The sequence below is a fragment of the Halichoeres trimaculatus genome, unplaced genomic scaffold (assembly GCF_033239565.1).
Source record: "Halichoeres trimaculatus isolate MK-OKI-2021-1 unplaced genomic scaffold, fHalTri1.1 fHalTri1_scaffold_20, whole genome shotgun sequence".
Lineage (NCBI taxonomy): Eukaryota > Metazoa > Chordata > Actinopteri > Labriformes > Labridae > Halichoeres > Halichoeres trimaculatus.
The window spans coordinates 12,208,928-12,222,459 of record NW_027437198.1 but is presented as its reverse complement, the minus strand read 5'-3'; the positions used below and the strand labels follow the sequence as shown (position 1 = coordinate 12,222,459).

At 39.1% G+C, this 13,532-nt stretch overlaps 1 protein-coding gene across 2 annotated transcripts; it reads right to left on the bottom strand.

The window, feature by feature from the left end:
* Nucleotides 1–257: 257 nt before the first annotated feature.
* Nucleotides 258–13,193, bottom strand: mmd (monocyte to macrophage differentiation-associated). Of its 2 annotated transcripts, none has more exons than XM_074697468.1 (7): nt 13,015–13,193; nt 3,473–3,554; nt 3,237–3,397; nt 3,029–3,103; nt 2,841–2,942; nt 2,559–2,628; nt 258–1,959 (listed from the first exon to the last, which is right to left on the bottom strand). In XM_074697468.1, exons 1-7 carry the CDS (start codon nt 13,050–13,052, stop codon nt 1,756–1,758), a joined length of 732 nt encoding a protein of 243 aa, XP_074553569.1. In that variant the 5' UTR covers nt 13,053–13,193; the 3' UTR covers nt 258–1,755. The 2 variants fall into 2 exon arrangements, with proteins under 2 accessions (XP_074553569.1, XP_074553568.1); XM_074697467.1 differs by lacking the exon at nt 13,015–13,193 and adding an exon at nt 4,946–5,352 and having other exon boundaries at nt 260–1,959.
* Nucleotides 13,194–13,532: the final 339 nt, after the last annotated feature.

Genomic DNA, 13,532 nt, shown 5'->3' with positions numbered 1-13,532 from the left:
CCTTGAGACAGAACAAGCCACATAAACCATCAGAGCAGTAATAGCTTCATTTATAGTCTGAGCTTTATTAAACAAACTTGGCACAACAGTTGGGACATTTGTAATTGAGGTGCCAATTAAGCACCTGATCGTCAGCACCTCGGGGGTACCAGAAGCGGCAGAATAAGATGTCTGGCAACAGCAGAGAAGATTTGGCAAATTTTCAATGAGCTCAATCCACTCAGCTCAGAAATCCTTCATTTTCATGTGAAAAAATGAACTTAACCAGGAGGTGTTTTGGAGCATCATCATGTTTTATTATCACATTAGAAAGTTGGTGTTCAGTACGATCATGGATGAGCATTCATGATTATGCAGCACCATTAACAACCAACAGGACAAACAAGAAGCAGATTTTTTGTTCCTGGAAAAAAAAAGGCGAGGATCATAAAACAACACAACAACAACAACAAAAAAAACAACAACAGAAAATCAACAATTGTAACAGAACAGAGTGGTTACAAGAAAAACAAAACAAAACAAAACTGATGGAACATCAGAAGCCATCGAGCAAGTTTACAAACACGGCTCGTTAAAGTGGTGTGATGGAAATGTGATACAGGATTGCAGAGGTCAGAGGTCATGCACACGCACAAACATACACACCAAATACTGCACTGTTCACAGTAGTAAGAAAGTGGAAAAGGTTATTTCACCACCTCAGCCCACATTCTCACATTTGGCTCTGTCTGCTATACTGAAATGGGTGTTTCAGCAGCCTGCCAGCAGGGGGCGCTCAATACTTAGAGAGGGGACTGAAAATAAAGACCAGGAGGAAAATCAGGCCTGAGAATGAGAAAAAAATAACTCTCAGATTAGGAAATGAAGTTTAACTTAATTAAAAACTTCTTAATTAAGAATAATAATAGAAATATTTCCATTAAAGCAAAGCCTTAGTCTTTTTTTTCCTCATGCTTGGTCCTGGTAACCCTCAGTACAAGTCTGCAAATGAAAACCAATCAAAAAGTTGTATAAAAAAGGAGAAGCTAAGCGTGTGTGTGTATGTGTGTGTGTGTGTGTGTGTGGCAGTGTGTGTGTGTGGCAGTGTGTAACGGATGGGTTTCTGTTAAAATCACTGTAAAAAAATATATATTTACAACACAAAATAAAGAAACAAACTTTTGTTGCACCTTTTCTTGTCATTACCTTGTGACTGCTTGTTTTAGGTGCATTGAAGTGATAATAAGGACTGAGAATTAAACTTTCTGGTACAAGAGTTGATTTTTTGTCTCACTTTTTAGCCAAATCTAAGCTTTTTTTTCTCTTATTCAGCAGCTTTTTGGGATCTTTGGTTTCTCTTTTGACTGAGATGTTTTGGTAGAGAACACTTTTATTTATTTTTTCAAAGAAAAATATCAAAAATATTACAAATCTGTTTCATTGACACCCAGCCACAGCTACTCAACCCACGTGGTGAAATCAAAGATTCTCCAGCTTCTGACACACAGACAACCTTGATGTGGAATGTGTTTAAGCGATATAAAAGACTGCTATCAAATTTCTCAAATACTCCCGAACACATCAGGATTCTTTGTAAAAAGTCAAAACTCTCCCTCATGTGACTTTTAGAAAACAGCTTTTAAAGAAGCTCTGTTAGACAAATATTCTCTCCTCCAGGTTAGAAAAACAGTAAACAATTCCTGGTCGTTATTTCGTAAACTTTACGGCTGTCGCTGCAGCGCCAGCGGGCGGGCAAGTCAGGTGTGAAGGTGTGGATTATGTCTGGAGGAGGGAATCGGCGCTGGGGGCCTTGTAGAGGTATTTCCAGATGGCGTAGTAGTGCACGGCTGCAGCCAGCGCCACAAACACGTGCCAGATGGCGTGGGCGAAGGGAATGATGCCGTCACTTTTGAAGAAGAAAACACCAAGGCAGTAGATGAGGCCGCCACAGGCGAGCTCGTGGAGACCCTCGGTGTTACTCTGAGAAGTGCACAAAATAACCAAAAATTGAGAAATGGTGCAAGACGTAATCAGCGGGTTCATGAACGTATTCTTCATTAAAAGGGCAAAACATGTTGAAAGAAACAAAACAAAAACATAGAAAAGTGAAGACAAAATCCTTTAAACTTTTCACATTCAAAAAGAAGATTAAAAAATAATGTGGAAATTGTCACTGAAATATCAAGAATGAGCAAGTAACAGGCCATGCTGTCAGACCATGTACAGGATGCTGTACTGATTACAACCACAAGAGGGCAGCACATTCACTACAGATTCAGGATGGTCAGGCTTGTTTTCAGTGTGCAGGCTCTTGTGGCCTCAACAAGCTGGTAAAAAATCTGAGGGCTGGAAGACATTCAAACACTGTTTTTTTAGCTGCAAATTTGTAAAACCATATTACTTTTTAACCCTTACCTTCTTTTACAGCTCTTATATCAGTCTAACTGATCTGATTTAATTCATAAAACTTGTTTTACTCAAGCTTAAAGTAATCTGAAGTCTCCACCAAGGCAGAAAGAAATTATATTTGAGGGTTTGGCTAATGCAAATAAAGTGATGTGTATGAATATTCAAATTACCATCGAGGTCACGACCGATGCCGGGAAGAACCCCATCGTCAAATAGAAGGCCAGCTCGACTAGTTTATACCTGTAGAAACAGAGACATTAATAAGGTCAATCACTGGCCAGCAAACAAAAAAGTTTTTCAAAGTTAAACAACAATTTAAACATTCAAAAAAGCAGATAAAGCTTTAGATGTGGTGTGTGTAAGCTAATTCATAGGTATCCCATTTAATAACTTAGGGATATTTAAGTGCAACAACCCTACCCCTCTTTGATTCAGATGTTGCATTAACTTACTTCTCGTGGTAGTTGAAGACGTAAATGGTCCCAGCAGCAGCCATGAGCCAAACAAACCAGCGCATGTGAGCAGCCAGAGGACCCAGCTCACGCAGATTCAACCTAAGGAGGGGGAATCATCATGACACCAAAAATCAATCATACCTGCCGGTTATCTGAGGTAAATTTCAGCCCTTTGTGGCACTCACCAAGGTGTGTAGGAGGCAGCAATGAAGAAATAAATAACCACTCTGTCGCACATGTGCAAACAGTGCTCCATAGACCTGAAACAACAGGAAGGACATTCAAAGTCATTCTCGATCAGGCCTCTCCCAAAATAAAAACTTCTACTCCCACAGGGACCGGCACGGTTAAATTGAAGATGAGATAGGGTAGAGCAGGTTTTTTCCTCTTTACCTCAAGTGGCTCTTCTTCCAGGTGATGATGTGAAACACAGTGGAGACCAGGAAGAGTGCGCACAGGCCCAAGCCATAAATCCAGGCGGTGATTCTCTCCCAGCCGGTATTGGACAGACGATGCAGCAGCGTCATGCCCACAAAGGCCGGTATGATGAGGAGCTGCAGAGAAATTAACACAAAATCATTAAAAATGAACTTAAAGAGGTTATTTACCGGTGAATTTAAACCTCTTACCGCATGAGTGTAGCAGTTTGCAGCGTGCTCATAGCAGGTGGGCTGGTATCGGCAGTTAGCAGAGGCTCGCCTGTTCATGTACCTGAAACACACACCCACAGAAACATAGGATTCAAATGAACAACCTTGTAGCAGTCTGCTTTTTGGAAAGAAATGAAGATGATGCACAATAAAATAAAGAAATAAATCATCTAATTTGGATAATTCTGGGTTTTGTTTGTTTTTTGGGTTTGTTTTTGCACATATTGACACTTCCAGTTGCAGCATGTACATTTTTTGTTCCCTGTAAAATTAAATCAAATTAATTTTCTTTAACTTTGGTTGATCATAGTAAAAACGGACATTGTGAGCAAGTAAAAAGAAGTTGTTCATGTAAACAATCATAAATGTGGAGGGCAGCTGACTCCAAAGGTTCTACATAGAAATAATCTCTAACCTTAACCAACAGAGGACATTGAACAACACTAAATCCTTTAACTCTACTTACATGAACTTGGTTAAATGAACACTGAATCAGTTCTGGAGGTGAACACATGATGGACTTCATTTGCTGTTTTAAATCTTCGAAACATTTCACACCATTTTTAAGAAGCTTATTTGTGAGTGTTCTCACTTAACATCAACTACAATAAACAGGTTGGTGTACTTCTTGTTCTAGCATAGAATGACCTGGAATGCAAACTTCACCTGCATTCCTGACCAGATTGTGGCGTGGTATAATAAAGTATAAGTGCAATGTCTTTCCCCATGAATCATATAACTCAATATGTTCCTTAAGTGTTAATAAACCAAAATTTATCACATGGAAGAACAGTTTATTAGAGGACAATAGCAAACGAGTCACCAGTGTCAAACAGTTATTACTATAAATACACATTGACATTCAATCTCAACCTGAATTTAAGATATAAGTTGAATCATGAAGCCAGTCCGCCTTTCAAAGATCTCAAGAGAATAATTTTATCTTTTAAAAAGCCTGTTGCTCTGAGAAGATCTTTGTTTCCAACTTTGATGATAAATACCAGGTAAGTGTGTAGGAGTCCAGAATGATATCTTTAACTACTGAGACCAAACACACAATAATTTCAAAGTGACATACACAGATAAAAACAAGCTGTGATTCCAGACTTTAAAGAAATACTATTGTGAACAAAATTTATGCAGATAATTTTCCTTTGATGGACCAATGAATCAAAGACCTAAAAGCATTTTTTTAGCGTCAAAGTGTAGAGAAACTAAAAAACGTTATTGATCTGCAGTAACATCTGCTAATACATTTAGCTGCATAATAACTAGAACTGTTGGGTGACACCTGGGAAGGAAACAGGTTTCTGTTAACGGTCACACAAAAAGATGTCACACCTGAACCAGCCTTGAGTCATTACCTGATACTATTAACTGCACTATAATATTCATACAGTTGACTTTAGCCGCATTTTTAACAGAAAGATAAGCCGGACTTCACCCACCCACCTCTGGAAGCTGTTAACCCTCTTCATTTTAATCTTCTTTACAGCAGGAGGCAATACAAAAATCAGCAAACAAAACCCGCCTCTCAAAGAGAAGAATAAAACAAAGTGTCCTGAAAAACGAAAGGAAAAGGAAGGCCTAGCATCAGCTAACCCAATGCTAACCATAAGCTAACTGCAACTGCAGCTACAAGGCACCGGCAGCATCAACACTCCTGCTACAAAGCTCTGTTTTAGCCGTTTTCTTAAGACCATTCTGGATCGAAAATCGGCTCACTGCCTCTTCTGTTGATTCAAAATATCCATGAGTATCAGTGAGAGGCAGGCCAAACCGAAAAGTCCCCCCCTGTGCAAGCAAGCAGCTCCGCCGGCGGCTAATGACGGGAAGCACCCCGCTGATCTCTGTTTGTGCCCAGCCGCCCACTGTGGGAATATTGTGACTGACAGCTGGTTTAGCCAATGAGAGGCAAGCAGCGAAACAAACTGGCCAATAAGATAAAAGTTAGGCTTCGACTCGTACAGAAACGTGACTTAATACAGTCTGTGGTATTGACATCGAAATACAATTAAAACGCGATGTGAATACATCAATAAACCCAAGACGTACATTTAAATTTACTTAGCTTCATAACTCAGTCCGTGTGCCGTGAGTATTAAGAAAGTAGTTTCTTTTTATCGTAGTATGTTGGATTATATTCCTTTAACTTGCAAGACAGTTTCCACATCTTTTTATCCTCTTTTTATGTTGTGCTATAGTGTATCTGTCTTCTTTCATCCATACATCTGAAACTGATGTATCAGTACTCTTTTAAACTACGAGACACATACATTTATTCAAATGAATTAAGTATCCACAATCTGACAAAGGAAAACTAATGTTATTTAAAATATGTCTCTGTATGAACCAAAACGGTTTTTAAGGCTGTATTCATTGATTAAGGCAAGGAAAATTAGCCACGGACTGTCACACACAATAAATAAAACCACTACATAATCTTAATGGTGTTTTGTTTGGTTATGCAAGAAAATACTGATTAAAAAGGGGCATATTCTTACTTTAAACATATTAGTTATGAAGTTAAGTTTCAAAGCTAAACTAACCCCTTTCAAGTAGTATTGATCTATATAAAAAATATTTTTTTATGAGGTCTTCTTAATTTTATTCTTAAAAATGTAAAGAAAAAAAGGTATCTTTTTTTTGTCAGAGCCCCAAAGTTCAGAATATATTATTATTTTAGGCATACATGGGAAACACAACAATAACTTGTTCACAAAATGTATCTATATTTTGAGCACAGATTATTTTGTTTGTTTTTGTATTTTTTATTTTGGGGACTTGAGGGGCTCTGTAGCAACTCAATAAAAAACACATTTTCTGGTGAAGCCATGAAAAACAGACTAAAATACAAGTGTACCTAAAAAAATGAAATAAACAGAGTAAATGTAAATCACAGAGACTGTTTTAACAGCTTATCTGAGACTCAGCTTTCTTTTGATGCAGGCTGAAAGCTAGTAAAGAGATTTGAAGTAGGTGTCCTGCAATAGAATTTTCAGAAAACCAGAAACTTGTGGCTTTGGGGTCCGAGATTGTTGTTCCCGCAGACACAGTGACACAGGCGGATGATGAAGAGCACAAAGAGTGTCACGCTGGAACAGCTCTATTACATAAGACCGCTGTAACTTGATCAGGGACTCTCAGATATAACAGAGCCTTTATGTAAGAGCAAAGTGCAATCCTGGGGCTTAATGAAGTTCACGCTGTTTTCCGTCAGCGCAGAGGAGGAAACCCTCTGAACCCTTTTACAAATGTTTTACAGGCATTTTCTCCAGGATTATAGAAGCTGGCTCAGAAAAATAGGACACATTTATATCAGAAATGTATAGAAAATGTTGTTGAGCAGATTAAATAAAAGGTATCTGGATCATTGATGCACAAACAGAGGCAGAGAATGGGATTGTTCCAGAAAAAGAGGGTCATTGTCCATGTGATACACACAACATAGCACAGACAACGTGAAAATGCCAGAGGCTGTACGGTGTCTCTTTCTGCTTCTAGCTTTGGTCTGTTTTATCTCCTATGCTTTCTTATGTGATACAGACTTAAGAGCTGTGGATATTCAGCAGTGAGACTCAGCAGGTCAGGACATCTTTCTATCCTGGCAGCTAACTGTCTGTATCTGTGACAGTCTGCAGCCTCTGGTTTGGGAGAGGATGGAGCTTAACCTGCACCATCACCTCATGCAGGTGTATTACTTTATACACATCAATGTCTTTAGGGAGCAAAGTAATTTTTAAACATAATTCTGCTTCATTTTCTTCTTCCTGTGCCTGGGTGTTGTTCTAATTGTATAACTGAGAGCACCTTTGTGGGAGCGTCTGACATTTAATGGCAGATTAGCCTCATCTACACCTCCTATAATGTATAGGGCTTGTGTATGAGAATTCAGAACATTAAAAAATATAACTGACAGAGCTGCTTGTCTAATGTGTATTTGGTTTTGGGTTAAACAAGTCAAATAAAGCTCATACTCCTGTGGATTTTCTGCAAGGAAATTCAGACAAGGTAGTAAGCAAGCAACAAATAACTGTATCAGAAGAAACTACATCCACTGACATCCACTGGCATGTCTTTATGGAGGCCTGCAGACACACTTGGGTAGGGTGCAGCTTGGCATTGAAATTGAGCATTAAAGCCCTTGTGCACTTGGCAGTTTGACATCATGAAATCCTTGAGAACATTTGGGGAAAGTGGCTCACCTGCTTGACTGTGTAACCAGCGGCAACACTTAACGCTTTCTATGTAAACCAGTTCATGACATTTGTCTGACTTCTTCTGCTTCATTTCATTCCCAGATTTGTTATTCTAAACGTTTCTATAAACACATTAGACCTATTGTGTCATTTTGTGTTATACATTAAATCAGTGCCTGCTGAACTAAGCTCATTGCACCAGTGAAACGTACTGCACCACTAGAAAAATATATCCAAATACTAACAACACATGTTGAACCAAAAGAAAAAAAAAACATTTTGCACAATAAGAAAGGATACTGTAAGCTTCCAGTTCATGCAATGCTGGCCTACAAAAATCTAGGAAAAGTTTTAGATAGTGTGCAGAATCTCTTGATTAAAACAATTTTTAAAAATTGGACAAAATTAGAGAACAGTGCAAACTAGATGACAAAATAAGTAATTTCCCAAAAAAAAAAAGTAAGAAAATTGTTCTTTGCATACTATTTCTTGCATTGAAAGAAAACAATATAAACCATGCAAATTATGTTTTATGCAATGTGTGACAGTTTGGCAAGTGTTTGCTGCACAGTTAAAAGAATAAATGACACACTTAGAAGAAAAGCAGTTGTAGAGGTTGAACTGAGTGATGAAGTCTGGGAATATGTGAGTTTGCTCTATTCTTTAAACATATTAAAAGAAAATGTGGAGGTTGGGTGTCTTGTACTCAAACTCAAGGACAGTACATCCACAGGTGGGCTTTAATTAGTCAAAAATAAAAAGTGAATGATGAATGAAAAATGAATGATCAGATACAACAAATCAAGTCTGCAGGACCACTTCCTGTTTTCATCCAAATGTTTTTAATCCTCCTCACTTGGCTGCACACCTGACCCTCATATCTTCATCACCAAGCCTGAGTTTATGAATACCAGCTGCTTTCTCATCACCTAGTTTTGATGTCAGTGGCTATGTTTACATGCAGTCAATGGTCGGGTATAGGTCAATATTCCTGTTTCTGAAACATTCGGAATAACCCCTTTACATGCCTGAGGAAACAGGGTTATTCCTGTTGACATGGTATCCCAATCAAAACAGTGACACACTGACATTATCTCAACGGACGGACAACATCATGACGCAATATGTGTAATTTCCGCTTCTTCTTACTGCACTCATAGCTACAGCAGCAGCAGCAGCAACAACAACAACAGCATGGCAGACTTCCTGTAATCAAAAGGCCAAGATTCCTTCCAAACAGAACATGTGCAGAACACAAATTAATGTTCCTTTCGATGGGGATGGGGATAAGTCCACAAGTCCAAGATTTTTGAAATAAAATGATCTATTTAGTCTGAAAAGTCAGAGGTCAGATTATGCTTATGCTGACTCAAACTCATTCTCACAACAGGATTAGACACCTGCTGACCTACACTTAACACCTTAGCTGTTTTAACACACCCAAACATTTTCTGCTGAAAACACCAAATCATTAAAGACTTGGACATTTTGGAGTATTTTTACCTCAGCGTCTGTGTGAAAGTGTTTGAGTATGGCAGACATATGTGTGAGAATAATAGAAGCTTTCTGTTCACACGTGACATGGGGTTAAACAGCTCTGTAATTGGTTTACTGTTTCAGGCTAGAATGCACTTCCTGCCGTTAACCTCCCAACAGGCAAAACAAACGGCTGTTAATGTAAAACACTGTCTGTTTTATGAATCGCATCTTTTTTCTGCACATTTCTCAGAAGCAGCAGGATTACACTGAGTCTCATCCAAGTCTCTGTTGGTGCTTGCTGAACCAGATCTATTTCTGTTGAGCGTTGGCAGCAAAGACTGGTGCTGCAGTCTGTTGAATAATCACGCATTAAGACACGTAGCGGCTTTTGTGAACCAACAAAGAAGTGAGTCAGTTGACCTTGTGGTCGCTCTATTTCCCCGCTAAACAAGCAGATCAGCCAAAACATCACCGACCAAGAACAAGCCAAAATTTTAGCAGCAAGAAAAACAGAGTGTGTGCAACAAATAACAGAAAAAAATGAAACAATCAGACAGTTTTCAAGGAGATTTTGAAGTTTGAAGTACGAGATAATGAACTCTAATCACAATAATCGATCTGACTTTTTGTTTGGGTTTTTCATGTCTCAAATCAATTCTAAAGCTTTGGTTTAAATGAATTTCGTAAAAGAGATCTACAGGTTAGTTTAGTTTAAACTGCTGATGAAGGACAGACTCTGAACCCTGCCTGGACAGATTTACCAACCACGAGCTTCAACCTCTCTCGTCTTCTGGCTTATATTTTTGCAAAACCAATTCTTTCCCCTGCCAATGGGAGGATTTTTGGAGGAGAGTCTCCAGTTTCAGGGCCTCAGAGTTTTAGCTCTACTGTATGCAGATGATGTGGTTTCATTTGCTTCATCAGGCGGGTAACTCAAGAAGGTGTTGGGTCAGTTTTCAGTGAGGGTAAGAGCCAGCACCTCTAAGGCCAAAGCCAGGTATCAGGGACACCACATACATATATATTTTTTTTACGTTGAGGCCTGTCATCCACACAAAACCGTAGTATCACAAAATATGATGTTCTCTGAAATTTCCAGCCAGAGTGAAGATTTTGGAAAACTCTGGTTTCATGGTTTCATGAATACACCAAGAAACAGAGTTTTTATTTTTTAACATCACAGCTGGTTTTGTTGCTGGGCTCATTCTGAATGGCTGACACAGGTTTCACACCTCAAAAACACCGCCATGTATGGGTTTGGCATGCCTCATGCCTCGTACCTATGCACTTACTGGCAGATATACCTGGTTGAATGTATTTTTTAAAACAAATGAGGTGGTATATTTGTTTCTAAATATGCCTGGTTATGTGTGTACAAGGCCCAAGTCTAACCAGGACTTGCTTTTTTAACCACTTAAGACCCAGCGTCCACATATGTGGACATTACATTTCTGCCTCTCAGACACATGATACTTCATTTTTTTAAACTTTGACCGATAAGCCACATTTAGGAACACTGCCCACATCATCTTTTGGTTAAATCGCAACATTTAACCAATTTTAGGGGAAAAAAACAAACATATTTAAATACAATAACACTACTAACAAACTGCTAATAGAGAACTCATACACAAATAATCAAACTTCCTGTACAAAGACCAGGTTAAGTTATTATCATTATTATTGTTAGGTCAAAGGTGAATTAAAAATGCACACCAGACAAAAGCTTGAGTCTTAAGAGGTTAAGTATCTTGGAGATTGATAGGTAGACAGGTGAAGAGAGACCTGAGCATGGATGTAGTCTTAGTGACCTCACCCAAAGAAACCAGAGCTGAAGCGGAGGCCAAGGCTACAGCTACAAAGAACCCCCCAGGCGCTGGTATGATCTTGCAGTCTAGTCGTACCAAGTCTTTCAAGGATATTTGATAAGGACAAAGAAACGAGCTAAAGAGAGTCAAATTGAACATTTTGACTTCATGTTGTGAGCACCGTAAACTTTTGAAACGTCTCTCCAGACCATGTTTCAGAAGTGACATTTGTCTCTCAGGTATCTTCACCTTGGAAGAAAAACTGCCTCTGCTTTGGTTTGAGGCCCTCTGACAGGCTTATCAGTCTGGCTCGATGCAGATTACAGCACAATGCATGCACGCAAAAAAGGTCCTTCAAAATGAGTGACCTCTGCAGAGAACGAAACGGCACAAAGACAAAAACACGTCAGATGAAGTCATGTAGGAGCTAACTGAGAGTAAAGGGCTTTTGAGGAAAAACTGATGAAAGTTTCTTCATTGACAGAGAGGGAAACAAATCTGAAACTTATCCCAACTGTACTTTGTTTGCCCAACAGATACCACATGCCTTTCTCTGTTTACACTAAACTTTGTTTATTCACCCGTATCACCTCTTGAGTGTTACGAAAGACAGGGTCACGTCGCCGCCTGTGAAAGTGCTCTCACTTGACAACAAACTCTGAGCTCTTGCTGCATAAATCAAAAGGTTTATAACCCTCCCGTTGGCACAGGAAGGTGATTTAAGATGTCTCAAAATAAGAACGAAGACGCTTCACATACTCCACTCATTACTTTCACTGAATTATATAAGAGGTTACAGTCCAGTCTGACTTAACCAATTTTTGAACTCTAATCCTTGAACCACAGCCAATCAAGAGCTATCAAGCTTTCATTTCTGTGAAGTGTTTAAGCTCGAGTTAACAGTGTTATGGTGGAATAAAGTTCAAACACATGAAGGTGTGAAGGAGTGTTTCTCTTGTTTTAAAAGCACTTCACTTTTTTAAGGTCAAAGAACAGACACACACATTCAGGCTTTATCTGACTTTCTTTTTACTACTCCTCTCGTTGTGTTTTTCTCGACCTAACCTTAATCCTAAACCTCACCCACTCTCTGTCTGTCCTCCTTGTGCTTTATCAGTCCTGACATTTCCTCTCCACGGCAGTCTGAAGGCTTTGGCTTGAGATCCTTGAGATAAAGAGGGATTTTACCTGCATACACACAGCACCTAAAGGACAGTTTGTATATTCTTACACCTGGGCCCTATTTTTTATAAAGCTTTCAGATCAAACATACACAAACTTGGAATTTAACAGGTTTATTTCTATTGATGATCTTCTTTCAAGTATTCTGGTTTTGCCCAGCTGAAATTATTTTCAGTGCGTGACTACATCTACAGAAATTATCCTCTAAAAAATAGACCCTGTCTGCTTAGATGATATCCTTTTTCTCCTCTATAAATAGCTTTAATAGCGTTTGCTTCAGATGCACCAAACCCCATGGAAAAAAACAACAATTAAACTTCTTGGTCATGAGAGCAGCTGCTTTACACCTGCTGGGATAAGTTAGCATTTTTATGTCATTGAGTGGATCTGTTGTATAAAACGGCTCTGTCATATACTTAAAAAATGTTTGTGCTGCTCAGTTTAGTCCTTAAAAATGAGAAAAACAAAAGCACAGGCTGGCTGGAAATTTTCCCATCCTGCAAATGTTAAATTAGTGTTTTTTTAATGGAGTTTGGTGCCAGTGCAGAGAGCATTTTAACAGCTGCTTTTGGTATGAATATAAGTTTATTAAATTTACAACAAGGTTATTTTTGTTGTTTAACCTTTCTTTGGTGTTGTCACACACTTTGGAAATCATTTTGATTCAATGGGGAGAAAAAAACATTAAGTGCAACAGCTCAAAGAATAACAGCTTGCTTTTTTTGTTCACAGTTAAATAAACTTTTTCTTCACTTTTGAGCACCTTAATCTTTAAACTTGTTGAACATGAGGATCCACGTTTAGAATATCTGTAATTAACCTTTACAGACATCAATGCATGTCATTGGCTTACCGTCCAAGTTTGGTCCTTTTCAGGTCAAATCCAAACATTGTTCCAGAGAAAAATAGAAATTAAGAGGTGCAAACGGTACAAAAAAAAAAGTCAAACATTTACAAAAAGTGAGTGTTTTTGGTCTGGGTTAGACCATAGTGCTTTTCCTCTCCCTGAAGTCCGAGTGAGCAGGCTCGTGGTAGGTTGTGATCATGTTTGCTGTGTCCCACCGTGTCACCGGAGCCGGAGAGCTCTGCATCACCACCAGCCTGATGGGAGACTGAGTCGTAGGTTGAGGGTCCGGGGCGTACTCCTTTGTTGGATCTTTGCCCCTGCAGTCATACATGATACAGGATATCAGGAAGACCAGGAGCAAGATAACGTAGCTAGCAATTAGGATGCAAAGGTTCAAAGTGACTGGGTCGATCTCCTGGTAGTTTTCCAGAAAGCCCATGGTGCTCGCTTCATGCTGTGCGGCCCGGAGGCCTCGGAGAAGAAGAGCAGGCCTGGAAGGATGCCTGTTGACAGCGGCTTTCTCC

What these genes read in the sequence shown, in the direction of transcription:
- mmd (XM_074697467.1), bottom strand. Translation starts at nt 5,109, where the DNA reads ATGGTTAGCATTGGGTTAGCTGATGCTAGGCCTTCCTTTTCCTTTCGT. An exon ending in GTCTTCAACTACCACGAGAA is followed by an intron (nt 2,629 to 2,840) that starts GTAAGTTAATGC and finishes CTGTTTCTACAG; the next exon opens with GTATAAACTAGTCGAGCTGG. An exon ending in CATCGGTCGTGACCTCGATG is followed by an intron (nt 1,960 to 2,558) that starts GTAATTTGAATA and finishes TGCACTTCTCAG; the next exon opens with AGTAACACCGAGGGTCTCCA.